At 40.0% G+C, this 27,415-nt stretch overlaps 1 protein-coding gene across 3 annotated transcripts; it reads right to left on the reverse strand.

The window, feature by feature from the left end:
- Nucleotides 1-5,157: 5,157 nt before the first annotated feature.
- MLC1 (modulator of VRAC current 1) lies at nt 5,158-22,462 on the reverse strand. Of its 3 annotated transcripts, none has more exons than XM_056846012.1 (12): nt 22,327-22,462; nt 21,145-21,328; nt 18,220-18,309; nt 16,923-16,976; nt 16,453-16,554; nt 15,573-15,674; nt 11,876-11,947; nt 11,666-11,782; nt 10,893-10,949; nt 9,692-9,814; nt 6,233-6,397; nt 5,158-5,346 (listed from the first exon to the last, which is right to left on the reverse strand). In XM_056846012.1, exons 2-12 carry the CDS (start codon nt 21,322-21,324, stop codon nt 5,272-5,274), a joined length of 1,137 nt encoding a protein of 378 aa, XP_056701990.1. In that variant the 5' UTR covers nt 21,325-21,328; nt 22,327-22,462; the 3' UTR covers nt 5,158-5,271. The 3 variants fall into 3 exon arrangements, with proteins under 3 accessions (XP_056701990.1, XP_056701989.1, XP_056701992.1); XM_056846011.1 differs by having other exon boundaries at nt 6,233-6,400; XM_056846014.1 differs by lacking the exon at nt 10,893-10,949 and having other exon boundaries at nt 6,233-6,400; nt 9,692-9,810; nt 11,662-11,782.
- Between the last annotated feature and the right edge of the window lie 4,953 nt (nt 22,463-27,415).

A 27,415-nucleotide genomic window follows, 5' to 3' on the forward strand; every position in this document is an offset into this window, starting at 1 on the left:
AACTTTTGATATATTAATAATTTCCTAGAGCATGCTAAAGTATATCATAGATCTCTGTGATCCTGTTTCCTTTGAGCCACTTGTCCATTCTAAGAATTTGTGTCCTACCTGGGGTCTCAAGCAATATTACTTTCTTGACTTATAAAGGCTTACCATGACAGATTGGAATCCTTGACTTTTCACTTCCAAATTCCAATATTTCCTGGAAGAAGCAAAGCTCCTATACTTGGTGACACTTGAGGCTCCTCCTTTAGTCCCTTTCCCTCTTTACCAAAGAGCTACATATCCTCCTCCTCCTCCCTCACTACCATTGTGACCTTTGCACATAGGCAACCCTGTGCATTCTGGGTAGGGAGGCTGGGTAGGGAGGCATCTGTGTTAAGGCTGGCATATAATCCATTTTAAACATGGACTGATGGCTTGTTTTATTCATTGACTGTTTCTTCTTCATTACTTCAGCCTCAACGCTAGTCAGCCTTTCACTGGTGGACTTAGAATCTACTGATGGCAAACAATCAATAGGAAGATGGCTGAGGGGTTTCAGCAGAATTTCAGGCCCCAGATAAAGCATGAATTTCTCCCTTTCCATGCTGACACAACCTTGAGTTGAACATGGCATCTGGTCCAACTCCAACCTCTTTCTTTGTCTTGGCTCAGTGCTCCCTAATTATGATAACATACTCAGAGTGACTTTGAACATTACCAGTGTGGTGATGTATGTCTGCCTTTACTTTGAAGATTTGACTAGATTTTTGGCCTCAAACTTACTGAGGAAACCATATTTTCTTGGAGAAGCCTCATGTTTTTCTTCTCAATGCTATAACTGGATGAGTGTGTTTGTGATGAGAAGCCTTAATTAATCTTGTTCCCTAAGACAGGAGTTGGTTTTGTAGAAGAAACCGCCATTCTGCTTTGTGAAAGTGTTTATTCATGTCCAGAGTTGGTCCAGGACCTGTCAAAAATTAGTTCTTTGGATATATGACATTATTTTAGGACTGTTTGATATACAACTACTATTAAAATTTTGAATAGCTTTCCCTCCTCCATGAAGGACTTATGATTGCTTCTGTTAACACAACATAATAACAATGCACTCAAGAGAGAAATTAGCGTATTCCATTTAGGCTCGTCTGCTTTGCCTTCTATTGTATTGCAGAAAGCCCCTTTGTGTCTTTCTTTGATTTGCTACCATGCATGTACATAAGAACAGCCCTACTGGATCAGACCAGCTGTCCATCTAGTTTAGCACCCTGTTTCAAAGAGCAGCCAGCTAGTTGCTCTGGAGGGCCAACAAACAGGGCATAAGAGCCAAGGCCTCATTCTGCCTCCTAGTGCCAGATTTACGTATAAGCTAAACAAGCTATAGCTTAGGGCCCCACTCTCCTGAGGCCTCCCAAAAAATTTAAAGAAAAAAAAAACACTGGATGTACATTGTGTTTCTAAAGGAACTTTTGTTTTTGCCAAATGCCAATGTGTTTGCATTATTAAGTTTGTTATGAATAAAAAACCATTTTAAATTAGAGCTTAATAATTATTTCACTATTAATATACTTCTTCTTAATTGTATTTCAGTTCAACAATTACTTTGATAAAATACATATTCTGTTATGTGCAAATGGCTTTAGATACCTATTAGGTCCATAAATTACCATATAGCATATATTCAACACAAAAAACAGCGACAATTTGTTGTTGACAAAGGACAGCTGGACATATAAAGGGCCCCATTACCTTCAATAGCTTAGGCCCTCATCAAACCTAAATCTGACCCTGCTCCTAGCACTGTCAGAGGCTTGCTGCCTCTGTATATGGAGGCTCCCTTTAATCACCATGACTAGTAGCTATTGCTAGATCAAGTACACTTTGTGTCTTAATAGTTATATTTTTCTTGAATTAATATTTGCTATCTCTGCGCCACAAATGCAGGAATCTATTGCAGGCGAGTTCAGAGAACTATTTTGTAGCTAGTACATTTTTATCATGCCCTTACTCCAAGAAGCTGAGGATGCTGTTCATGGTTCTCTTCTCCCCCTTTTTATTTGCCCAGCAGCTCTGTAAGGTAGGTTAGGCTGAGTATGTTATTCGTTACTGAGCTTTTGTGACAGTGTGGGGATCTTATTGGGTTTTATATATGGTTAATATGGCAGAGTTTGCCCAGTCATGGAAGTGTGATATTGAGTGCAATAAAATCAATCTTCCCAAAAAGTAAATTGCAAAAAGTAGAACTTACATTTATTCAAGTTTAGTCTGTTAACATTCTAGTTGCAGTTGATAAATGATAGAAAGCCTCATCTAAAGAATACATTTCCCTATACAAATGGCTAACTAATCCAGCGTCATGTGAGTGCAAGTATGATTGCATGTCAACCCAGCGTGCGGCTGCTGTAAAAAAGGCAAATTCCATGCTGGCCATAATTAGACAAGGAATTGAGAATAAAACTGCTAATATCATACTGCCATTGTACAAATCTATGGTGAGACCACACTTGGAATACTGTGTACAGTTCTGGTCACCACACCTAAAAATTATGCATGGTTTGGAGAGTGGACAGGGAGAGGTTTTTCTCCCTCTCCCATAACACTAGAACACAGGGTCATCTGCTGAAGCTGGAGGGTGAGAGATTCAAAACAGATAAAAGGAAGTATTTTTTCACACAGTGCATAGTGGAACTCCCTGCCCCAGAATGTGGTGATGGCTGCCAACTTGGAAGGCTTTAAGAGAGGAGTGGACATGTTCATGGAAGAAAGGGGTATTCATGGCTACTAGTTAAAATGTATACTAGTCATGATGCATATCTATTCTCTCCAGGATGGTGCTGCTGCAGTCGTCTTGTTTGGGGGCTTCCTAGAAGCACCTGTTTGGCCATTGTGTGAACAGACTGCTAGACTTGATGGGCCTTGGTCTGATCCAGCAGGGCTTTCCTTATGTTCTTATTGCATTGATTTTTACAGGAGAGATCTGTAGAAATGTCTGCCTCCATGCAGACCATGTGGAAAAGGAGAAAGACAAAATTACTATTGAGAGAGGAGGGGTTAGCGGGCAGTCCCCAGGTTCAGACAAAGAGGAACATCCCATTCAAGAGATAACAACTACAACGTTAAGAGTAAATTAGAGCCCCCAAATGTCCAGGCATGCTGAGTCGCTCTCACTCCAACAGATCTGAACCCAGGCCTCCCAGATTCTAGTCCAACATTCTAGCCATTACACCACAATGGCTCTATAGTATTGCTAGCTGTCAGTGTTTTCTCTCTTTATCACACCCAAGTGTGACAAACACATTGAACACATGAAGCTGCCTTCTACTAACTCAGACCATTGGACTATCAAGGTCAGTATTGTCTGCTCTGACTAGCAACTGTTGACCAGGGTCTCAGGCAGAGGTCTTTCACATTACCTTCTATCTGATCTTTTTAACTGGAGATGACATGGATTGAAACTGGGGCCTTCTGCATGCAAGCAGATGCTCTTCCACTGAGTCACCACCCCACCCCTGGTATTCCCACAGTCCCACTGTAGTATTCTGAGCTACGATCCCACCATTGGTATTCCCACAGCCCCATTGGAATATTCCCAAGACTCCAACAAACAGTACTCAGGGCAGAACTATGCAGATGATGGGTAAAGACTATCAACAGATTCAATTCTCAAGAGTCAAGTTAATTTTACAGCACAAAGTATATGGGCTGCAATTTGTGACAAATATGACAGAGGAGGAAAGCTTCCCTTTATACTAAACACTGGTTCACTAGTAGGGTTGCCAGCGTGGTGTAGGGGACAGCCATGTGGTGTAATGATTAAGAGCGGTGGACTCTAATCTGGAGAACCAATTTGATTCCCCACTCCTCCACATGAGCGGCGGAATGTAATCTTGTGAAGTGGGTTTGTTTCCCCACTCCTACTCATGAAGCCTACTGAGTGACCTTGGGCCAGTCACAGTTCTCTCAAAACTCTCTCAGCCCCACCTACCTCACAAGGTGTATGTTGTGGGGAGGAAAGGTGATTGTAAGCTGCTTTGAGACTCCATAAAGGTAGAGGGAAAAGGCGGGGTATAAAAACCAACTCTTCTTATCACTGGGGGGTTGGGGATCTTCAGCTTCCTTTGCCCAACACCATTTAGCTGAGCGGTAGGAGGAAATGTCTGGATGAAAGGGGGTGTGACTGGTGTCCCTGGCATGATGACATTGCTTAGACCATGACCCGGAAGTGACATCACACAGGTGGTGCTCTAACATTCACCCAAAACTACACAGTTAAACCACAGAATTCCGGGAAAATGCTAGAGCTGGTATGATGATGTCACTTCTGGGTTGTGCCAGAATGGTGTCATTGTGCTGAGGATGTCAATCCCCCCCCCCAAAAGAAAAACTGTAAGTCCCCACCTCCCTTCTCTTCCAACAATTGCCTGGCCATGCCTGGCAACTCCTGTTCACTAGGGCTATGGAACAAGTTTAGCAAGCTCCTTAAATACATCTCTTCAGTTTCTCCCACATAAATGAATGGCTATCCTTCACTTCCATGGTGGAAACTCCAAGGCCATGATGCACTATGGGAAAACCTGTCCATTACTAGTGGGTTCCTAGCTTCAACTAACAAATTCCTACTTCTCTGAGCAGATGCTTTGAAACCACCATGACCATTGTAATGACAAGGCTTTTGTGAGTTTTGCATAAACTGGGTATCAAACCATGTCAAGTCTCCTCTTGTGACAAAGGCTTTTATTTTATACAAAAAAGTAATAAGAAATTCTTAAAAACTCCTACAAAAGTGAAGTATAAGCAAAAGCATCAATTATACTATGCATCCATAACTTTACAAAAGCATGTGTTATATTAACTGAAGGCCAGCAGTTATATTAATCTCTCGCAATAAGCAAGGCCTACCACTTATTGTTATTTATGTTTATTTATTCAGATTGGCTATGTTTCAGACTAATGACTTAATTGCTGTAATGTCTCTGCAAAAAAACCTAAACAAAACTAAAAACTAAAAGCTACATTAAAATGTTAATAAACTAACATCCAATGAAATATTTCTTGCAACAAATTGTATCACATGTCCACGTTATTGGAAAGGCACACAAAAGAGGATTACAGTAAGGTGTTATATCTTGGTGCTAACATTCTGACTATGCACAGCAGTCTTCAAATCATTCTGAAGTAGTCCATGGGATAACTATGGCACAATTGGCTTTGTGATTGTGATGCTTGTAAATGCAAAGGCTGGCATGCCTAAATCCAACAACTTTCCTGATTCCATTTCCTAAATCTGGATTACTGAGCCATCTGTACAACAACAGCTTTCCAAGCCTTTTCTTTGTCAAAATCCTTCATGCTGTTATTGGAGACCTTAAATGGAAAAAAAAATCAAACACCATAACTGAAAATGATAGAAGCTAAATGCACAAAGTAGGTAGAACTACAAAGATAGTTTTTTTCCCTTAACCATGACACAATATATCAATAGTAAACATGAAAGATTATTTTATCATTAAATAACATTTTAAGTGAAACTCCTACTTCACAACAACGTTCCACCTATATAAATATAGCCAAATACCGATTGTGTGTGTGTGTGTGTGTGTGTGTGTGTGTGTGTGTACACACACATTAGGTATGGATTGACCATTATAGCTACCAGGACTTCTTCCAGTGAGCCAGTGCCCTCTCACCCCCACTTGGGACAAGCCAGTCCAGTGGCAAAAATGGGCCGCACAGGAAAGGCAGCACCTGGCCTGACAACCCATGGGAGGTGATGCCCAGCCTGCCCAGGACTTGTGTGGCCCAGGGGGTAAAAAGAGTTAACTGATTTAGCAAGAAATTAGCACATATTTATTACAGTCTATATTCAGAAAAATAAGCCAATAACAGTGCTTAATTTAAAGGTAAAGGTAGTCAGTCCCCTGCGCAAGCACTGGGTCATTCCCATCCTGACGTTTACTAGGCAGACTTTGTTTACGGGGTGATTTGTCACTGCCTTCCCCAGTCATCTACATTTTATCCCCAGCAAACTGGGTACTCATTTTACCGACCTCAGAAGGATGGAAGGCTGAGTCAATATTGAGCCAGCTACCTGAAACCGACTTTCATTGGGATCAAACTCAAGTCGTGAGCAGAGCTTTGACTGCAGAACTGCAGCTTACCACTCTGCGCCATGGGGCATATGGTTTTACTTCCTAAATGATCAGGACAATTCCCTAACAAAATTCAATTGTGAAGTATAATTATTGCTCACCTCTGTTGTTTTATACTCTTGTTTATTTATTTGTGGCACAACCCACAACGAATCATGTGTTTTCATTTTTGCCTTGAAGCTTACACACTGTATGACAGTGCCTGTGGTCAGGAAAGCTTGAATCAATAGCATCAGCATTAGAAGCAGCAGAAGAACATCATAGGACTGCTAAAAATCAATACATATACAGAACAGATTTTATGAATGCCTGTTATTATGGTATTTTATATCATACTTACATCACATTTCCTGAAGACACCTGTTGTGATTTTCCCATACTACCAATAGAAAATATTATTTTTCTTCCTTAGGCATAGCCACTTTCTGTCATTCTAGGAGAACCTCAGTTTCCAGACACTGCTTCAGAAGCAGGAAGTATATTTACCTCACAATTCAGCAGAACAGGCTTCCTGGTCATCTATTGTATTTGTTCAAGCACACAAATGTGTACACTTAATTATTACATACATGCAGGAGAGGTCTTAGCCAGTGGCCAACCAGGGCAGCTGCCCAGGGTCCCCTACTGAGGGAGCTCCCAACCACCCATGGCCCCCCAGCAAAGGGGGGAGAAGAAGAGTAGGTTCCCACTGCCACCACTCACACCTCCCCTGTCTGGAGCTTGGGCTCCAGGTGGTTTTCTCCTGCCTTGCTTGGAGCAATGGCCACCCCTTGCTGGGCCCTGCCGAAAGGGTGGCAATGGTTCTGTACTTTTGCCAAGGGCCCCAGAATTACTAAGACCACCCCTGCATAGATGTTAAATACAGAATTAGACAAAGGAGTTTAGCATCAAAATTGTAGAGTACATTTTTCGTACTTTTTTTCTTCTTACAGATTGAATTATGGGCAAACTTTCTATCACCCTTGGGCTAAAATTTGGTAGGACCACCAGGCATCAAATAAAAATTCCCCAGATCCATCAGTTGGCTGTTCCTGAACTGCTTGAACAAACCATCATTTTGCTCTGGCAACAAGAACTTGATTTACGAAGTTGTTATTACAGTCCTTCAGTTTGTATATACTGATGAAATAGCCTTGATTTCCATACTTTGTTTTGCAATCAAAACATGAGGTTTTCTTGTCTTCTAGGAAATGTACCAAGTACTCTTAGAAATAAAAACTGTTGTGAGCATATTGAGTGTTTACTCCAGATTCCGTATTCATTTCCTGCAGAACGGTGTCTGTGCCAAGTGTACTCAAACCCCAAAGTATGTCATCTGATATACATATATTTTACTTTACAATAATTTGAAGAATGCAGCCCAAACCAAAGTTCTTATTTTTAAGCATTTCCTAATTTATAATTAAGATTCTTGACACCACCTAAAATTCTTAGGATGTTAATTAAAGCAGGAAGTTTCACTAGAAATGTTTTAAATACAAAAAAAAAAATCAGTTACCGTTCACGTAGAACCTGTGGGCTACACTTTATGTTTCGTACTTATTTCTAACAGCTAAGGGTGCCCCCTGCATAGATGAAATATTTTGTATAATGGGGCTGGCCAGGATTAATATATAAATTTTCACACAAATACACAACAGGTTTTTTAAAAAATCTGTTTTTGAGAAACAAAAAAGGAGTTTAGAAGCCACAAACTGGTAAGTACAATTGTGTACAGAGATGGTGGGAAAATAACTGAAGTTCTGCTAGTATTTTGGGTTGCCATAGAGACCCCCCAATAGCACCTAACATTGCAATAGTGATTGTGGTTGCCATAGGTGGAGCAGCAGCAGAGATAGGCTTGCCAGGTCCCTCTTCGCCACCGGCGGGAGATTTTGGGGGTGAAGCCTGAGGAGGGAGGGGTTTGCGGAGGGGAGGGACTTCAATGCCATAGAGTCCAATTGCCAAAGCGGCCATTTTCTCCAGGTGAACTGATCTCTACCGGCTGGAGATCAATTGTAATAGCAGGAGATCGCCAGCTAGTACCTGGCAGTTGGCAACCCTAAGCAGAGAGAAGAGGGGGAAAGAGAATGTGGAAAGCTGCAAAGGAGAGCCAGCAAGAAGGGAGAATGGACAAAGTGGCAGCCAGTAACAGAACAAGGAAGGGAGTCAAACCAAATGAGGATAGGTTAATTAAAGAAGCCAGAGTAAGGAGAGTGGAAGGGAGGGAAAGCAGAACTGAAGGCAGAGGGGGAGGGGGTTTAATAAATGGGGGCCAAAAGAGCAGGAGGAAAGTGGGAGCTGAAACCAAAAAGGGAGGGTTGGGGATAAGCTTGGGGGTGAAAAAGTGGGAGCTGGCAAGGATGGTAGCAGTGCCAGAGCAGGGAGGGAGAATTATAGAGCAGAAAAAAGTTCTCACAATTTCACACGTATTATGTATCTCACATTCTTATTGACTAGTTAAAAAAGCTTAAAAACTTTATAGAGGTTGAAAAATACAGGGCAAATCAGCTGTATTCCATTTGCTTACTATGGATACCTGCTGAAACCAGGCAAAAAATGGTAAATATTCCTTAAAGGACAGTAACTCAACTGTGGTGTATCTTTTTCGTATGTTACAATGAACAGAAAGAGTTCACATTAATGCACATGATACAAAAGTAAGAACAGGGTATAAATCTAGTCAGCAGCAATATCATGTCTTTAAAAGAACAATGAATATACTCTTCTTCCAAATCTCTTATTTAAAACTGAAATATAAACAGATTGCAATCAAGTGACAATCATTGCCAAAGCAGCCCAAGAACTAGAAATCACACAACTGGCATCCAAACACTGACTAGCCTTGGGCTCTGATCAAATTGTATGATAAAGTGCTGCATAAAATGTAGAACAGCAGCCAAATAAAAACATGGGCCTTTTATGCATCGCTGTTTCCCTCGCGGTTACCTCTAGGGTTGCCAGGTCCCTCTTCATCACCAGTCCCTCTTCTGCTGGAGATTAGTTGTAATACCAGATCTCTAGCTATTACCTGGAGACTGGCAATCCTAGTTACCCCCCCCCCCCGATTATTTCAGGACTTTGTTTTGATTATGCATGCATTTTCTGACCTTCAGAGGTCACCAAGCTCTCCCCGCCCATTTCCATGCGTCTTCCCTGCATTTTCTGCATACAGAAAATGTGAGGGAAACGTGAGGGGAGAGCGACCTCTGAAGGTCAGAAAATGCATGCATAATCAAAACAAAGCCCCAGAGTAATCAGGGCATGACTGTGAGGGAAACAGCCATGTATAAAAGGCCACAGATTGCAGACTCTTTGTTGCCTCTTTAGGTTCTGTTGTTTCTTTAGCTTCAGGCCCACAATTCTCAACCCCAGGCTTCAAGGCACTTCTATCTCTGCACAAGGCACCTGTGATCTTATGCACTCTAAAATCAATGCAAACAATTGGTAAACCTCAAGGATGTCATTTATAAAAGCTTGCATTTCTTATAGTAAAAAATAGGTAATTTGCATTTAATATCATAGGATGATTAAAAGATACATTAATAGGCTACACATAAACATTTAGAACCAATACATACTTTAACAGCTGGTGGATAATTTTTAAAGATGTCAACAATTCGCATGATACTGAAGGACAAGTATCCAGAAGCTGTGAATAATAATGGAGAAGTGACACTGCTTATGGCAATCAGGACTTCTACCTACATTAAAGATAAAATGGTGACCTTAAAAATTATTAATCTGTTGAAAAAAGTTTAAGAATTTGTACATTGTTGAGTATTTGTATACATTTGTGTAAATGGAATATGCAGTTCATTATTTACAGTAAGAAACCCATATAGAATAGACAATAAGAAATAGTAATTAACTAAATTCATATTTAGGCACAGGTATTTGTGGGGGAAGTTCTGAAGAGCTAAGTCAAATACAAGTGATGCAGTTCTAGGACTAGTTGACAAAAACTAAGAAGTAATTGGGCCCCAATGGCTTATAGATCTTATAGAATTAATATGAGAAATTGCTGATCGCCTAACAATACACAATATCACTAAAATAAGCCATTTTATCATACAGAAGTTTGAAAAACAGCAAACATAACACTGACTTTTTTTTAAAAAAAAGGCTAGTCTAATGTATGTTCTGCTAAACTGATGGAAACTGTTATTAATAAATAAATTATTAAACATATAGGTGCCCTCCTCGCCGGCATCCAGGCTACTTACACTGCTGTAAGTGGCCCCTACACCAGTGGGGAGGCCCAGACGCCAGTATACTACCATGGCAGCACCACTCCAAGATGCCAACAGGGCCTTCCGCCAGTGTCTCACAAGCGTAAAGTCCCGTATTGGTGTTCCAGGAGGCATCCCGGCATCCCCAGGGGTGTTCCTGGGGCATGCCGGGGGGGAGGGAGAGCTGCCTTTAGGCAGGTCCCTGTCTCCTTTCAGCCCAGCACGCTGGTGGCGAGAACGGTGGTGCTGCACCTGCTTTTTAGCAGGCGCGGCCTCTCTGTTCTCTATGGGGCTAAAAGCCCCGTTTAAAATTTTAAAAGGCTTTTTTCGAGTTTTTGAGGCTGGGGAAACAGGTTAGGAGGCACTGCAGTGGAGCCTCCTCCCCGCATGCAAGGAAGAGAATTTAAGGTACAATCGCAAGGTCCAGTGGCTATTCTACTTTCTCAAAGAAGAAAAACATGTACCTATTTTCACTGCAACAGCAAAAATGTCAATGACAATATTGGCCCATTGAAGTGCTACCATCTAACTACTTTAATAACATACTTACCAAGCATTTACTTGGATATTCAGCAGCCACGTGACTTGCAATGGCACAGGGAAAACACTTAAAGGAAATCAAAGTTTAAGATCAGATATAGGATTCAAAATCTCAGACACACTTGGGTTTCGTAGAGCAATTAATATTAGAAAACATATTGATAATACCAACTGACCTTTCAAGCTTTACTTTCCTTTTTTTGTGAAGTAGAATTATACACAACATGTTGTCCATACATTATTAAAGTAACTGATTTAATGAGGAGTTACTAAAGTGTTATTTGCAAGCTCTTACATTAATTTCTTTCCCTCCGATTCATTCGGAGTCATTCTTGTTAGAGCACACACTTTTCTATATCAAGAACTGGAATACAACAGAATAATGTGGAAACTAAATTTAACTACAGAAGATTCTGTAAATCAGCACACAATGGGTAGGATCCAGACAATAGGCAAATTCCACTGATTTCCCCTTTTTGCTGCAGACACCCCTCATGTTCTCCCTCATGGCCCCATATCCCCCAGGACCAGCTTTTTGTGCAGATCAGTAGGATGCTGGGGAAGAGGGCAAGCCAGACAGTTCCTTTCCAACGATGGAAAGTTTAGTCTGGATTCAACCCACTTTCTCATGTCCCACAATTTCTAATGTGGGGGTTTAACAAAACAAAAAAACCCTGGAGTATCCAGTCCTTATTTCCTAATGTAAATGCATAGGTCAATGGTTTTAAATCAAAATGAGCAAAGTGTTTTATGAAAAGTTAGATTTAATGGTGTAACACCTACAGCCACTAAGATCCAAAAGAAAGTAACTGAAAGATATGGGCCCGAGACCAGCACATCCATATTCAAAGCAATTATTCCACCAAACACAGCAGAAATGCCAATTATCACTTCAATGACCTAAAAGTGCAGAAAGAAAGAAAGAAAAGTATTATTTAGATATAGTTGCTTCACTGGAGATTTATAGAGGTTAAGAATATGAATCCTTCTTACTGAATAGGATTTCAAGATCCGTGTAGGAAAACTGACATTATTCAATGTGCCGGTACTGTCATATACAGTCATCTAAAAGGAAAAAGGAAACCAGAACATAAGAAAGGCCATGCTGGATCAGACCAAGGTCCATCAAGTTCAGCAGTCTGTTCACACAGTGGCCAACCGAGTGCCTCTAGGAAGCCCACAAACAAGACAAGATAACCAGAACAAGCAAACGACTCGCCACATAATAGCGTTCAGGCTCTAAGCACTAACCAAATGTTGAGTGTGTGTTAAGTGCCGTCAAGTCGCCTCCGACTCATGGCGACCCTATGGATGAAAGTCCTCCAAAATGTCCTGTCCTTGACAGCCTTGCTCAGATCAAATGTTAGTGGACTGCTATTCATCTGTATTCACTTTCAAAAAAAGGAATAGAGACTGAACTCCTATTGCTCACAGAACACTACTTGTATATGTGCTATGTGAGAAAGATCTTTTCTCTCTTGTACTCTCATCCCTTTGCACACAGTGCTAACATAAATGTCAATTTGGCATAAAGAAATAAAAGACAGATCTCTCTCCCTCTGCCTCTCTCTAATATATGCCAGCTCCACATTTTGCTGAAGTCTCACTCATACTAAAAGACCACAACTGCACATAAATAAGTTTCTCCTGTTCAAATATAAATAAATGTATCCTAATACAAACAGTAAGGGGGGTGATAAAAGTGGCTTTAGTTAGACAATATCCATTCTATTTTCCATTCTCGTCAGCATAAGTGGTAATGGGAACAAAATAAGTTATATTCTGAACTATCTTCTAGGTTAAAAACCTCTAACCACTTAGCTAAGCCTTGGGGAGATTATTTTTGAATTGAAATGGGTCACTTTACTATTCTACAAAATTACAAGCAAATTTTTGTCTCATTAGCAAGTTTATTTTAAGGCCCTAGTTTCCTTGTGGATCTTTTGAAATGGAAACAAGATAGAAGTAATACTATTTTTATCAGTTTCATACATCTGTGGATGGATATGTCAGTGCAGTTAATTATGTACCTTGTCTAGATATATAAATCCACTATATTTACAACAAACATATTAAAGCAATGAAATTTTTCCTGACCTTTAGATATAATATAGGTATTGATTTAATTACTGGAAGCAGCATGCACTGTTTGAAATCTAAAAAGGAATCATGTTATCTTACTGCTAGAAGTCTGTATGCAAAATTTTAATGCCCAAATACAATAAAGAAAAAAGATGAGACTGAATTAAAGATATATTCCAGCTAAAATGTGCCCCAAAGGAACAATATTCAACAGAATACAGGGGACAGATACCTTAAGTGGGTTGCCACTATTCCACCTACACAGAATCATGGAATCATAATGGATATTTTTTCCCCTAAATACATATGAAAAATGTAGAGCATGTTCTGATAAAGAGAAAGGAGTAGGGTTGCCAGGTGTCCAGTTTTGAACAGGACAATCCAGTATTTGTCCTTTCCATCTGATAAATACATTGATAAAATATTAGACATTAAATGTCCAATATTTTCTAATTAAGTAAGCCTGATACCACAGCAGCTAAACTTCATGCATGCGCTCTTGCTTTTCTCCAAGGCTTGCTCTCCATCACAACAAAGGAGGATTGAAAAGAACCAAATCTACCACTCAGTGGCCAGGCAGGACATGCCCAGAAAAATCCTATTGGCTCAACTGAAGATGGAAAGGGAGAGACTTTTGCAGCCGACCAATTGACACCCCATGTTGGTTCCAGATGACTGTGCGGTATAGATGGTGGCAGGTCTGAACCTTCTAAAGAAAAGTAAAAAGAGATCTTGAGGGCTCTAGGCAGGTAAAAAAGAGCCTGAAGACAGCTAGTCCTTCCGAGGGCGGTATGTTGTCAGGGTGTATGCTTTGCACGTTTATCTTTTGTGCAGCCTGGGTGATTGCCAGTGCTTTGTTGCTATTAAGGTTTTAAGATTATGCACACTTAACCCATGAGTCAGCACCATTGAGCTTATTGAGGGTAACTTCTGAGTAAACATGGTTAGATAATTTTCTTTGTGATTTCAGTGGGAGAATTAAGTATATGTTGTTTCCATTTGAGGATATTGCGGATTTTAAAATACTTAGCTTTCGATGGATTTTATCTCTTATTACACCCGTTATACTGTATCTAAAGTATAATTTGTAAAGTATAACTTTCTAGACTATATGTGTAATATGCAGATTTACTCCTTTCTAATTATTTGATTTCAGTGAGCTTAGACTGCAGTAACTTAATGGGATTGCACTGTATATTATGTTAAGTATAATCAATATATTAGAAATGTGATATATTTTTAATTTAGAAATGAGTAAGTACAAAGCTACAATAGATTTGTTAGGCTTTATGGTACAATAGGACCCTCTGGCCTAGTTCTCATAGATATGGTAAACATATGTCTGGACTGTACCACTTTCAGATTCAAAATAAAATGCTCTTCCATATTAAAAAAAAGAAACAAATAACCCTTTCAGAACACAGAAAACCAGATGTCAGGAAGAAGAATCCAGATTCGTGTTTTCCCTAGCATATTAATTTTCTATGCCTGCTCTGTGCAAATGTCTCTGCACACATGGGTTGGTACTGTGTTATACCCCCCTCAAGTCTAAATAAAGTTGGGGAGTGAAGACATGCTGAAACAGTTTAACAGAAACTGACTTGAACCAGCAGCTGTGGCAAAACATGTGCAACACACACACACACGTGTGTGTATGTGCATTTTATTACTTGTCCCCTAGAGACCATAAAATGGTCAGAAACTCATTGGTTATGCTTTCCAGAAGGTATAAAATAGAAATGTTTTATTAAAAAACCTGATTATTAGCTTTCTCTGTTGAATTACTGCTGCACAACCATTTAAAATCCAGAAATTCCTGCATGTATTTGTAAGCATTAAGCGTGCAATCCAGAAGGGGGGCGGAGCTGCACAGGAACCAGCATGACCCCTATGCCGGCATCCATGCCATTTGTGCCATGCAGCCTCCTGGCATAGTTCTAACAGTGAAACCTTCCACACCGGAGTCCAGGGGGCATTCCTGAGGTGTTCCTGGTGGTGAAGCCACCTCTGCGCCACTTCCTAAGCCCTTTCGGGCCAGAAATGCCCCATCTGCCCTTGAGTTTATGCCACCGAAAATAGTGGCGTAGCACTGTGGAATGCTACAGAGCGGTTCCATGGGGCTTGCAGGTAAGGGCAGGATTTTTGCTTCAGTGGGGGACTGTGCCACTTAACTACCCCCCCTTGGGAATGGGCTGCCCATGGGGGGAAGGTATTGTGTAATAATACTTAGCATGCCAGACTAGGACTGAGTAGATCCTGGTTAGGGTTGCCAACTGCCTGGAGAAAATGTCCTGCCCTTCTAACAGAAGGTGCCTCATGTTTTCATTCCACAGAATCTTACCTCTAAGCCATTAAAGCTTCAATGGCTCTTTTCCTCATATTAAGCCTCTATTAAAGGGACAAGGCATTTTTTTATCATGTATGTGCATATTCTGAGACAGAACAAGGCAGAGAGGGAGGGACAAGGAAGGGAAAAATTGATATTTTTTTTTATTAAGTGTGTCCCGTATTTTTGTTGAAACCATCTAGTAACACTAGAAAGGTGTGTGCCACATGATTGAAAAAAGGTATTCGATTATTTTTTTCAAGCATTAAAGGGAAAACTTACTTTCTTCCTCCTGCAGCACTCTTCATTAGATCTAGCTGAAATTATTACAGTAGTTGCCATGAATATTTCCAGTAGAATTAGGAGAATCAAGTTGAAATTTATCTGTGTATAAAATACAATCAATAGGTTAACATACTGAATCTGTATACTTACAAAAAAATACATCACACAGCCCCAAGTTTAGCCCATGCATAAGATTAAGATTGGAGGGAAGGCAGCATGGTATCGCCCGATTTTGTCAGATCTCAGAAGCTAAGCAGGGTCGGTACGTGGAAGGGAGATCTCCAAGGCAGACTCTGCAGACCTCTGCTTAATCACTTGCCTTGAAAGCCCCTTGCCAGAGTCACTATAAATTGGCTGCGACTTGATAGCACTTTACACACAGAGAGAATTAAAAATCAGGCCCAATTCAAACATTACATTTGTGTTATTGTAACTATTAAAATGCATCAAGTTACCCAATTTCTGTGAACTCCATGAACAGGCGCCTGGAGCACTTTTGGGATGAATGAAGGCTAACAAACTGAAACCACCTCTGTTCTGGATGAGGTGGACTCCTCATAAAGGTTTGTAGCCTGGGAGTAATCTAGCACTGTGAAATCAAGTGATTGATATGTATATGTGAACCAGCCCAAGAACAGAAAATATTCTATTTAGAAAAAAAAATCAACTTCTAAGCATAATGTGTATATATTTAGAAGACTTACCACCTATGCCTGAAGCAATATCTGGTTATTTTGCTTATGGGCTCTATGTAAACTAAATTACAAGCAGAGTTATACCCTTTTAAATCCATTTAAGTCAATTGGCTTAGAAGTCTGTAGCTATGTCTAGGATTGAACTGTAAATATAATATTGATTTTTGTTATTTCCAACTCACGTTTATTGCTGTAGGATTCAAGACAAGTTTGCATCCAAACCAAACCAAACATGTTGTTGTAATTGCAAATGTAGAAACAAAGAGCATCTGAAAATTGGGTATCTGTAAAACAGTTTTCAAAATTTAGCATTTTAATTAACAATCTGGCACTAACACATGAATATATGAAGCTGTCTTATAGTGATTCACACCATTTTAAATCATTGGTCCATCAAGGTCAGTATTATCTATTCTACTAGCAAGCAGTTTTCCAGCACAGGTGAAGGTCTTTCATATCACCTATCACCTGACCCTTTTAGATGGAGATGCCAGGGGTTGAACCTGGAATCTTCTGCATGCCAAGATTTTGCTCCATCCCTGAGCCACACTCCCTCACGAAAATAGCATCTTAAACAGATCTGCTCAGAATTCTACTCAGTGAGACTTATGCCCAGGAAAATATTGTTAGGATTGCACTGTAATGCACTTACCATGTTAACTTTGTTTCTGGCTATGGCAAAACTTACAGCTGCTGAGGGAATACACTAGAAAAAAAAAATTAAGAGGAAAACTTATAAGTAAAACCAGAATTTCAATACAGATAAATATTCCCTATGAAAATGGTACTTATGATGGAGTAGGCAGTATTCAATTTGAACCTGTACTGAATTCTCACAGCTGAAGTCTGACTGGGTAGATTTGAGCCAATATATTTCAGCCTAAACATTCACAATGGGCTTCTGTGGTGTATTTGGCTATTAACTTAAGGCATAAGATCCCAAGAGCTTCTTTAGGTAAGCATGAAAGCTCAATCTTACCATGGAACTGCTGACCTTTTTTTCTTTGAATAGCAGAGCCCCCTGACACAGAAACAAACTGCTTTTGACACCTCTCCTTTCAGTTTCAATTTCCCACAGCTTACAATGGGAGTTCATCACAACAAGCAATGAGAAAACCCAGAACAAAACTTGGAAAATTTGGGGAGGGGACAGCATTTACCCCCTCATTTTTTCCCAGCATCCCCTCCCCATTTTTTCATGGGAAAAACTGGAAAATTTGGAGAGCACAAAAAAAAAAAGTCCAAAGAAGCATTTTATCTTAACCACCTAACATCACATTACAGTTTGTCTTTTAGTCAGAGTCAGCTGCAGGTTCCCACTGGAAATTCAATTCAAGCACATTTGGATCAGGAAGAAAATGGATTGGGAGAAGGTGCTCCTGGTCCCGCCCCCCCCCCAAATGCTAATTTCCTGAACTGATATTGCCTGGAAGGCTTTATTTACCCCATAGGGGATCTGCACTTGTACTGATGAGCTACATTTGGGTGAGTTGCACAAACTGCAAGGTAACAAGTTGCTACTAGGCCTGACCTTAATGAGTCCTCCATCCAGGGCAGGATAGGGTGGAGTAGGGGTGGAGCCAGAGGCCAAGTAGCCCTTCCCCCTCTCTTTTACTTACAGAAACCAAAATGTAAAGGCTGGTAATATTATTATAGTTGCCTGGCAACCCCCACAGTGGCCACTGAGGTCTCAGAGGACATTAATTTCTTAAAGATACAGGCACTGTGTCTATTATTTTAGGGGGGTTAGCTCCCCAGTGTTGCTTTTTAGATTTCAATTTTTTCTTTAAACCTGGGGCTTTTCTCATGTTTGTAGAAAAATCTGTCCTGGCTGTTCATGGCTCAGATCTCTGGATATAAGTATCCAAAGGTGGGCCATGCTGAGAATTAGACATATTGATATTTAGTTGAAACTTTTAGACAGCCACAGAAACAAACAAAATGCTTACTGAACCTGCTGCGCAGCGTAAGTAATCCATTTCAGATGGAAAAACATTCCCCAAATAAAGTGAAAATCCAGAAGTAACAAGAATGCAAGTCTGAAATGCAACAATTTGACATAAATCAGTATTATAGAATAAAGTGAGTTCCTCTCAGAATAAAACACACTGCACCCTTTAATAATCATTTCTTTGTACTACTAGTACTGAAATCAAGTATCAAAAGATTTAAAGGTCAAAATAACATGTTTTGTTACTTGTACGTTCTAGAACTATTATGCAAAGACTGTACTACAATATAAAAATAATAACTTGGAAATTAATCATGCTTAATTATGGAAATATAGATATCAATGAAAAGTCTTGGGGTTTAAATATACTGTCAAACCATGGCTGAGAACATGCCCGAAGTCTGACATTCTCTCTTTCCTTTAATGCATGTGTTCCCTCACTCCTTTTCTATTTTGCAACAAAACAGATTTGCTGTTACATCTGAAATGTAACATAGTTTGCCTGAAATTAGGATTGAAAATGGTATCGAATTGTGGTTTTCAGCTCTGGTTTGCAGGTAAACAATGGCTTATCGAAATAATAGTTTGCATGAAATGGACAACTACTACTTGCTGCAAGCCAGGGAGGGAAGGAGGGAATTTAAGCATACAACAGATTGAAGGAAGCACATGACTTAATGATCATTCATATAACGCTAGCCTACGGCTTGGCATTATGGTTGACCTGGGGCGCTCCTAAGGGCTGCCTGTGCTGACCATTAGGAAACCAGCACACATAATAGGTCAGGCACCCCAGATGCTAGAAAGGCTGCTGTTTGGGCTCCTCCCCCGTTAATGATTCCTCAGCTTGGCAACCACTCAGCCAGGCTGTAGATGCCTAACCAAGGGTGTAGAGGTGGAAAGAAGCCACAAGTTTTGAAACTGACAAACGCAGCCAAATGCAACTGTGGAAGCATATGACAGCCTCAGCCACAGAACATAGAGGAATACAGGGGATGGCCAATCAGCAGTAGGCACTCCAGGGCACTCCCTGAAAGTGGAGCCTCCCAAGACTGCCTCCTGATCCCACATTTTTCAGGCTTTCTCCAGGGAGCACATAAACAACCTCCCGACAAGTGACAGGAAAAATCAGGTGACTTGTACACATGTGTGTGTGTTTTGCCATTAAGTCACAACAGATTTTTGTGACCCCTATAGGGTTTTCAAGGCAAGAGACATTCAGAGGTGGATTGTCATTGCCTGTCTCCAAGTCAAACCCCCAATATTCCTTGGAGGTCTCCTATCCAAATACTTGCCAGGATTGAGGCTGAGAGTGTGCGACTAGAACAAGCAGATTTCTATGGCAGAGCAGTGATTTGCCACATTTTTTTGTTAGTGTAACTTTCTGGGTCCAACAGGGGGTGTTCCCGGGCTGGAAGGGCTTAGGGAGCCAACTAACTCCAGCTAAACCCCCAGAACAACCCACAACCACGCCAACACAGGGGCCCAAGCCTCAGTTGCGCCAACTGGTGGCCACTGCAGGACTGTGCTGGCGCCAAAGAGCAGCAGATTGGCACTGGGGACCTGCGCCAGTGTAACTGGCTCTTACACTCGCGTAACTTGAAGACACGCCAGAGTAAAGGTCAGTTGGCTCCCTGAGTACATTCACCCCCTCCCCGGGATTGTTTCCTCCACTGAGAGCAAGAATTCAGCAACAATTTATCAGTTGTGACACTGTATAAGAAAAGAAAACTTCACTAAAGTACTAAATTAAAGCTAACTAAAGAAATAAGTCCTACTTTGGCAAGCATGCTGACAAAACATTTAAAACATCGTACCAAAGGCAGACAGCTTGTCTGCACCTTGGGACTATGCAGTTGTGCATTCCAAAGAACTTTTCAGCTGCTGGCTAAATGAAAGACTCCTGGAGCCTCAGTGACTGCTACAGCTACCAAGAATTTCATAAATGGTGGCAGTGTAATAAGAACTGCAAGGAACAGAGCACCTGCTAATAAGCAGGTAGATGATTTTCTTTAAATTATGGTGGTTATATTTGATACATGGCAGATTTTTAAAAAAGGAATTGCAAGACCTCATTTTCTTCATCCTCATTAGACATATCAGAGTCCCCAGAAATTGATCCTACTGAAATTATATATCGAGTACTGCCACAGACCCAGCCTGAACACTTTTTGGAAGCATAATAAGTCTAACCTGTTTGAGATTAACTTTGTGAGCTAAACTGGAAAGGCTTGCAGCCCATTCTTGAAGGAGAAGAAAGTTAGGCAGCCAAAATGACATTTTAAACGACTTTAAAGTAAAATAACAGAAAATGCCCCCACTGAAATCTGTGAGTGTATGCCACCTTAAAAGTGTATGCCTTGCTGCAGCTCAAGGGGGCATTCCTGGGTCCAAAGGAGTTAGGAAGATGCCTAAAGGCATCTCCACCCCCAGGAACACTCCAGAAACACACACACACCCCCGCTGGCACAGGCTCCTATTTCCAGCATTTCACTTTAGCATCGCCAGAGGCAGAGCCCCGCACAGCAGCGTGGCTTCCAAGCACCGGCATATTTGCCCTTGCACCAGCGTAGGTGCCACAAAGAAGAAGTGACTATTGTTTCTGTGAATATATATGATTGTAATGATTGTATGCTATATTTATTGTGTGGTTTATCTTCACCAATTTGCGAGAAGATAGCATGGCACTGAACTCGTGGCAGTTTGCACAGTCTACAATTTACACTTAGGTGAAGCACTGCAATATTTTAGGATTTTTTAAAATCAATAATATTAAAAAAATGGCAGTTATATTAAGTGTCCCTTAACATCCAGTGGTTTAGTAAAACTGGTAATGATGTAAAAGGATAATTTTATATGCTGTTATCTTACACAGCTGTAACTATTCAGTCCTGTGTGAATCAGAATAACTTATGGTACTTACCCCCATCAGTAAAGAATAGATCCAAGCTCTATAACTAAAACAAGGATGAAATCTCTTTGATAGTTGAAGATCACTAGATTTCATATCTGGAACATAATTTCCGTTTTCTTGTTTTCCACGTTCCAAAGTTGGCATCCTGTCATAACTAAATTCTTCCCTATAAGCTTCTTCCTTGGTCATAATACTTTAAAGAAAAAAACAAATAGTCATTTAACTTGGGTGAATTTGGAGGGGCATCACTAAATGTTACTCTGTTTTCCCAGAAAATTAATTTTTCATTCGTATGAATATGAAACCTCATACTGTATTAGTGACTGAGACAGTTGGTCAAGCAAGAACAGTATCATTTGCTTTGACTGGCAGAGGTTCTCTGGGGTCTTAAAATGAGGTCTTTCACATCATCATTTACTACCTGATATTTTTTACTAGAAATGCCAGGTATTGAACCTGGAACCTTCTACACATCAAGCAGAAGCCCTACCACTGAGCTCCAACCCTCCGAGAATCATATAGTTTATGTCCTGCCCTAAAAAGATTATGTAGAAGCTGTCCTACGCATTTCAATAGACTTTTCATCTAGTCTGCTTAAGACTGAGATATCCAAGTATGGTCCTAAATATACTTTATAAATATATTTTCTAAAAGTATACAAATCCCTTTAAAATGAAAGACAATGACTTCCAGATGTTTTTAGGCATTAGGTATAAATTGTTAAATAAATACAGTAAATAATGTTGGAAGATATATTTTAAATCTATTGAGCAAGTTTTCCAAGCATAGTTGGCTATCACAGCATGGAACCAAATAAACAAGTACAGCTAACATTTTATATAAGCTGGCCTCTGTTAAAAGTTGAGTCTCATTCTATATTTCTAAAGTACTTCCCAGCAACTTCTACGCTTTACCAAGAAACGAAGGACTATTCTTTCATACACAGGGTCCTAACTTTCATTTAGCAATAATTAGCAAAAAGTAGCAAAGAAACATAATTAGGATACATAAAAACATTCAATCAAAACACTTCAGTTGCAGCAGGTGTTGCTATTTGGCAAAACTGTTTGTTTTTTTAAACACAACTTACCGTTTTAAGCTTTGTTTCTCAACCATTTTGGACTACTTCTGTAGGCAAATGACTATAGTTTAAATATGTATTTATTAGCAGTAAAAATATTTCCTACTTACCTTAAATTTACTACGTAGTAGTCTGCTTCAACTAGTTTTGTGGGTAGAGTTGTCTATACACTTCGTTAGTCTCACTGTTTAGTGATTCATGCTCCCTTTGAAAAGTTTGGTCATCCACTTTGGCTTTCAGGAAGATCTATTCATATGTGGAACAAAAGCACAGCAAAAACCACAGTGAAGCCAGAGAACAGGGAAATGCCAACTGAATTTTAATGAAGAGAACATACTGGAAATGTTCTGTACCATATTCTAACAAGGCTGGTTCTGTCGTCCTCTTAAGAGAAGCAAACGTTTTAACATGATAAAGATTTTACACTATTAATGATTAGAATACGGAGTGCAAAATTTAATACAGTGATAAATCATGACATTCCAAAGAGCACTATAACATGTGTGATCCAAGTGTGTGTGTGGGGGGGGGGGAACCTAAGACCTAAACATTAGTGTTGAGATTCTGAGTGCAAACCTAAGCAAGTCTACTTAGAAGTCAGTCCCAATGGGATTCCTAAGTATGTTTCATTTTTTGGGAAAGAATATTTTATATTGTTGTTGTTGTTGTTATATTATATTATGCAATAATAATGCAGTCTTAACCACATTACATAAGACTTGCAGTACAAGCTTAATTAAAATGATGTGATGGCTGGGATAATGCAGAAGATTTCCATCAGCAGAGCATGACTGCCCCTCCTGCTAAAGTACAAAATGCCCCCCCCCCCGATGCTGCTTGTGTGGACAGGAAACCACCAGGAACAGCATGAAAAGGCTGTTGGAGCTCTGCAGTAGAATGGGAGAGCCAGAAAAATCACTCCCACCTTCTATTCTAGTCTTCCAGTGGATCCAAGCCCATATATTTAGACAAGAGTAGGTATTACACTGCCATCTTAGCAATACTTCATGTAGAAAAATACTCGAAGAATTGTTTCTACACGTTTTCTTCATGAATACATTAGGCTTTCTAGAGTAGAGTAATTCATAAAACAAAACAGATTAAGTTTGTAGTAGGCAACAGTATGTAACAACCCTGGTAGTGTCGAATTATTTCCTCCTCCCTACTTGGAAACCACAACAACATTATATACTCTGAAGGCCCTGGCATCTTGTCAACTAGAGAAGTGAAATAGGCTTTTATACAGTCTTAAAATTCTTTTTCCACTAGGAACAACTGCAGCAGACTACATTGAAAAGGCAACTTTGAATGTAGATTTTTATGGGCTTTTCCTCTTTTTGTCAGTTCTAGATCCGTAATGCTTCAGTTTACCCCTTGATTTCTGCACAAATTTTTGTGAGTTTAATTTTTACTTGTTTTTTCTCCCTGGGCTTTCCCCCATTTCTTTTGAGACTACTTTTACCCCAACCTTTTTATAGAAGTCCATTTTGAGTTGTCTTTCTCCTTATACATAATGTTTATGTTGGTTTTCTTTGTCCCGCCCATTCACCTCCAGCCCACTGTTCAATGATTGGACGATCATCATCATCAAGCCACTCCTTCTGCCCCCTTCCTGAAGAGAAGTGCTTTCATTTTTTATTTTTTTAATGGCACTAAAATAGCAATATATCAGTCTACTGCTGTAGTGATAAGTCAAGCAGGTTCTCTGAATTCCCAGCTTGCTTGCTTTCTTCTTTTTTAAGTAAGTCACTAGCCTTTCCCTTGTGGAGATAGGCCTTCTTTCTTATATCTCAGTGAGGAAAGATGCTAGAGACCTACTTTTAAAAAAAGCAAAGCTGGGAATCCAAAGAACCTGCTTGACCAATCATTACAGAAGTATATCAATATATCGTTCTAGTGCCTTTTTAAAACCATGACATCAATATATCAATATATGCACATACAATAAAGAAAAGGGGGTGCTGTGACACCACCACTGACGACAGCATCCTCCATTGAAAATCCTGATTATTTAATGCACACGCAGAAAAAAATTGAGTGACTCTACAACTGTGAAAATGCAGAGAGGGTAGACATGCAAAAGAACCAACCATGCCTGAACAGATTCCAATGCTTGTGCATTGACCACCAAGAAATGTTGAGCATGCAGAAAATTCCTAGTAACAGGGAAACAAATGTAAGATGTTCTCATTTTTCATGCCATCAAAAGGAATATAAGCAATGCTTAAAAACCCAATAGTAATAGTTTTGAAGAAGATTTTAGCATGTCATCAAGCACTAAATATGCCTAGTACTCAATGCAAATATTCCCATGTAATTAAATCCATTCTCATTCCTAGAAACAAATTGTTCTAATTCCTGAATCTTCTGCATCTGTTTAAAATTGGGTTTCACTAATAAGCTACATTGTTTCTGAATCTTGGGATAACTTCTAAATACTTAGCACAGAAAACAAATTAAATATATTAACGTACCATGTTTTAGCACTGGCTATTGGCCCTGGTTAGTATTTGGAAGGGAGACCACCAAGGAATACCAGAGTTGCTACATAGAGTTTGGCATTGTCTCTTCCCTTGAAAACTTCCCTGAGGTCACCATGAGTTGTCTGTGACTTGATGGCAACCCCTCCCCCCAAAAAACAAAGCAAAACATTTGAAACATCTCTATATCTAGTAGCCATGTGTGCAGCGCTGAATCTTAAAAAATCTGCAATGGGGCTACCTAGGTCCATGGTATAGATTTCTTGAAACTCATGGCAGTCCCCAAGCTTGCAGAAAAAACATGGATAGCTTTTCGAAACTGGGAGTTAAAAAAAAAAACTCCAAACAGTAAGGAGCATGGGATGGACAGAGGAAGAGGAGTAGGGAAACAGAAAAGGTGGATAGGGAAATGGACAAATGACAGCAAGGAGATCTGTGGGGAGGTCAAAATGGAAGTGGAAACACTAGAAGAGAGGGAGGAGGTGGAGGCAATTAGGAAACAGGAGGGGTGGGGGAACAGAGCAAACAGCAGTGAGGAGATACGGTAAGGGGGTAAACAAACACAGAGTCAGCAAGAAGGCAATGGAAGAAATGGAGAAAGTAGCAAAAGGAAGGCAGGACGGTGTGGAAAAGTGGATTCACTAAAGAGAGTGGGGCTAGTGGTTGTGGGCAAAGGGATTTCCCCTCCCTTGCAAGTGCTCAAGGGGCCTCGCTTGTAATGTAACATAAGCACATGAAGTTACCATATACAGTGTCATCCCACTGGTCTATCGAGTTCAATACTGTCTACTCTGACTGGCAGGAGCTGTCCAGCGACTGTAATTTGGAAATGTCAGGGACTGCATTTGAGACCTGCTTCCAAAGAAGATGCTCTGCCCCTTCCCATGCAATAATCCAGATCTACCTAAGAACTGAATGTGTCCAGTGGTTTCTGCAAATCATTAGAAGATGAAAGCATACTACACATGGATACACAAACTGACAGTAGTTCCGTAAATATTAATTGGCCATCTGGCACCCATTAAAGCAACATTACATTTATTGGGTACAAGACTGGATTTTTATTTAATTTTGAAAAATGCAAAAAAGTGCAAAAAATACCTTGCAGTTCTTTTTCCTTCATTCTGAGTAGAACTACTTCAATCCCCTTTTGCACCTAGTACACACAGAGAGTGGATCTTTCCAATGGAATATAAGCTGGAGATGTCAATAGCAAGGCACGGAAGGAGGCATTGTTAAATATATAACACACCTTGAATCATTGCATGGTCCTGCAAATGATATTTGGATTATAAAATGGTGTGTCTGAATTGGATTGTGTCCTTGTTGTAGTAACAACTACTGTGGATTAAGAATGCGCTTGACCAAATTAAAAATATGCTTACATGCTTACGCTTTCTGCTACATGGCAACTGTGCAAGAAATGACTCAATAAAATTGCAATGCTATATGGGAGCTGAATCCTATGAACACACTGGCCATTTATGCAGGGTCAATTTTGATGCTTGCTCAAAGCTCTTTTTTAAATGTGACCTTTAAAATTACAACTGACTGCAGGCAATAGAGATCAGTTCTTCTGGAGAAACTGATTGCTTTGAAGGGTGGATTCCCTGGCATTATACCCGACTGAGGTCCCGCCCCTCCTCAAACCCTATCTTCCCCAAGGTCCACCCCCAAATCTCCAGGGATTTCCTAACCCCAAGCTGGCAAAGGGCTTGCTTCTGGATAAACATGCATAGGATGATATGCGAACCTGATCTGAGGAATTTCCAACCAAATGTTTCCTCAAGAGTCAAACTACGATGTAATTAGTATAGCACCTGTCTGGGTAATGAATACAGTTGCCAGGTCCCTCTTCACCATTGGCGGGAGGTTTTTGGGGCGGAGCCTGAGGGCGGGGTTTGGGGAGGGGAGGGACTTCAATGCCATAGACTCCAATTGCCAAAGTGGCCATTTTCTCCAGGTGGACTGATCTCTATTGGCTGGAGATCAGTTGTAATAGCAGGAGATCTTCTGCTACTACCTGGAGGTACAGGGCTCTAATATTGTATGAAAAACAATTCCAAAAATTATATAAGTGCAAGTGTATAACATGGTGATTTACTTATTACATAACAACCAACACAAAAAGTGTACAGTGCAAATCACAAACATATTCATAACATTACACAATGACATACAAGACAGAACATAAAGGTCCTTCTATAGAGGTTAAGTATAAAGTACACTTTTACTGCAAAATTCAGTATATTTTTGCTGTAGTTTTGTTTTTGCAGGTATCTTCATATATTCAACTGAATCAACCGTTGGACAGGATTTGGTGTTCCAATATGATTCAGTTGAATATATGAAGATACTGGCAAAAAAGCAAAAACAAGAAAGTATAACAAAAATATACTGAATTTTGCAGTAAAAGTGCACTTTATACTTACCTCTATAGAAGGACCTTTGTGTTCTGACTTGTATGTCATTGTGTAATGTGTAATGGTATGAATACGTTTGTGGTTTGAACTGTACACTTTGTGTTGGTTGTTGTTATGTAATAAGTAAATCACCATGTTATACACGTGCACTTATATAATTTTTGGAATTGTTTTTCATACAATATTAGAGTCTTGTACTGTTACTTTTGCTAACCTACCATCCAGTAGTAGAAAAGAGCAAGAGTCCAGAAGCACCTTAAAGACTAACAAAAATATGACTGGATGAATTTGTCAAA

The sequence above is a fragment of the Euleptes europaea genome, chromosome 3, assembly GCF_029931775.1.
Source record: "Euleptes europaea isolate rEulEur1 chromosome 3, rEulEur1.hap1, whole genome shotgun sequence".
Lineage (NCBI taxonomy): Eukaryota > Metazoa > Chordata > Lepidosauria > Squamata > Sphaerodactylidae > Euleptes > Euleptes europaea.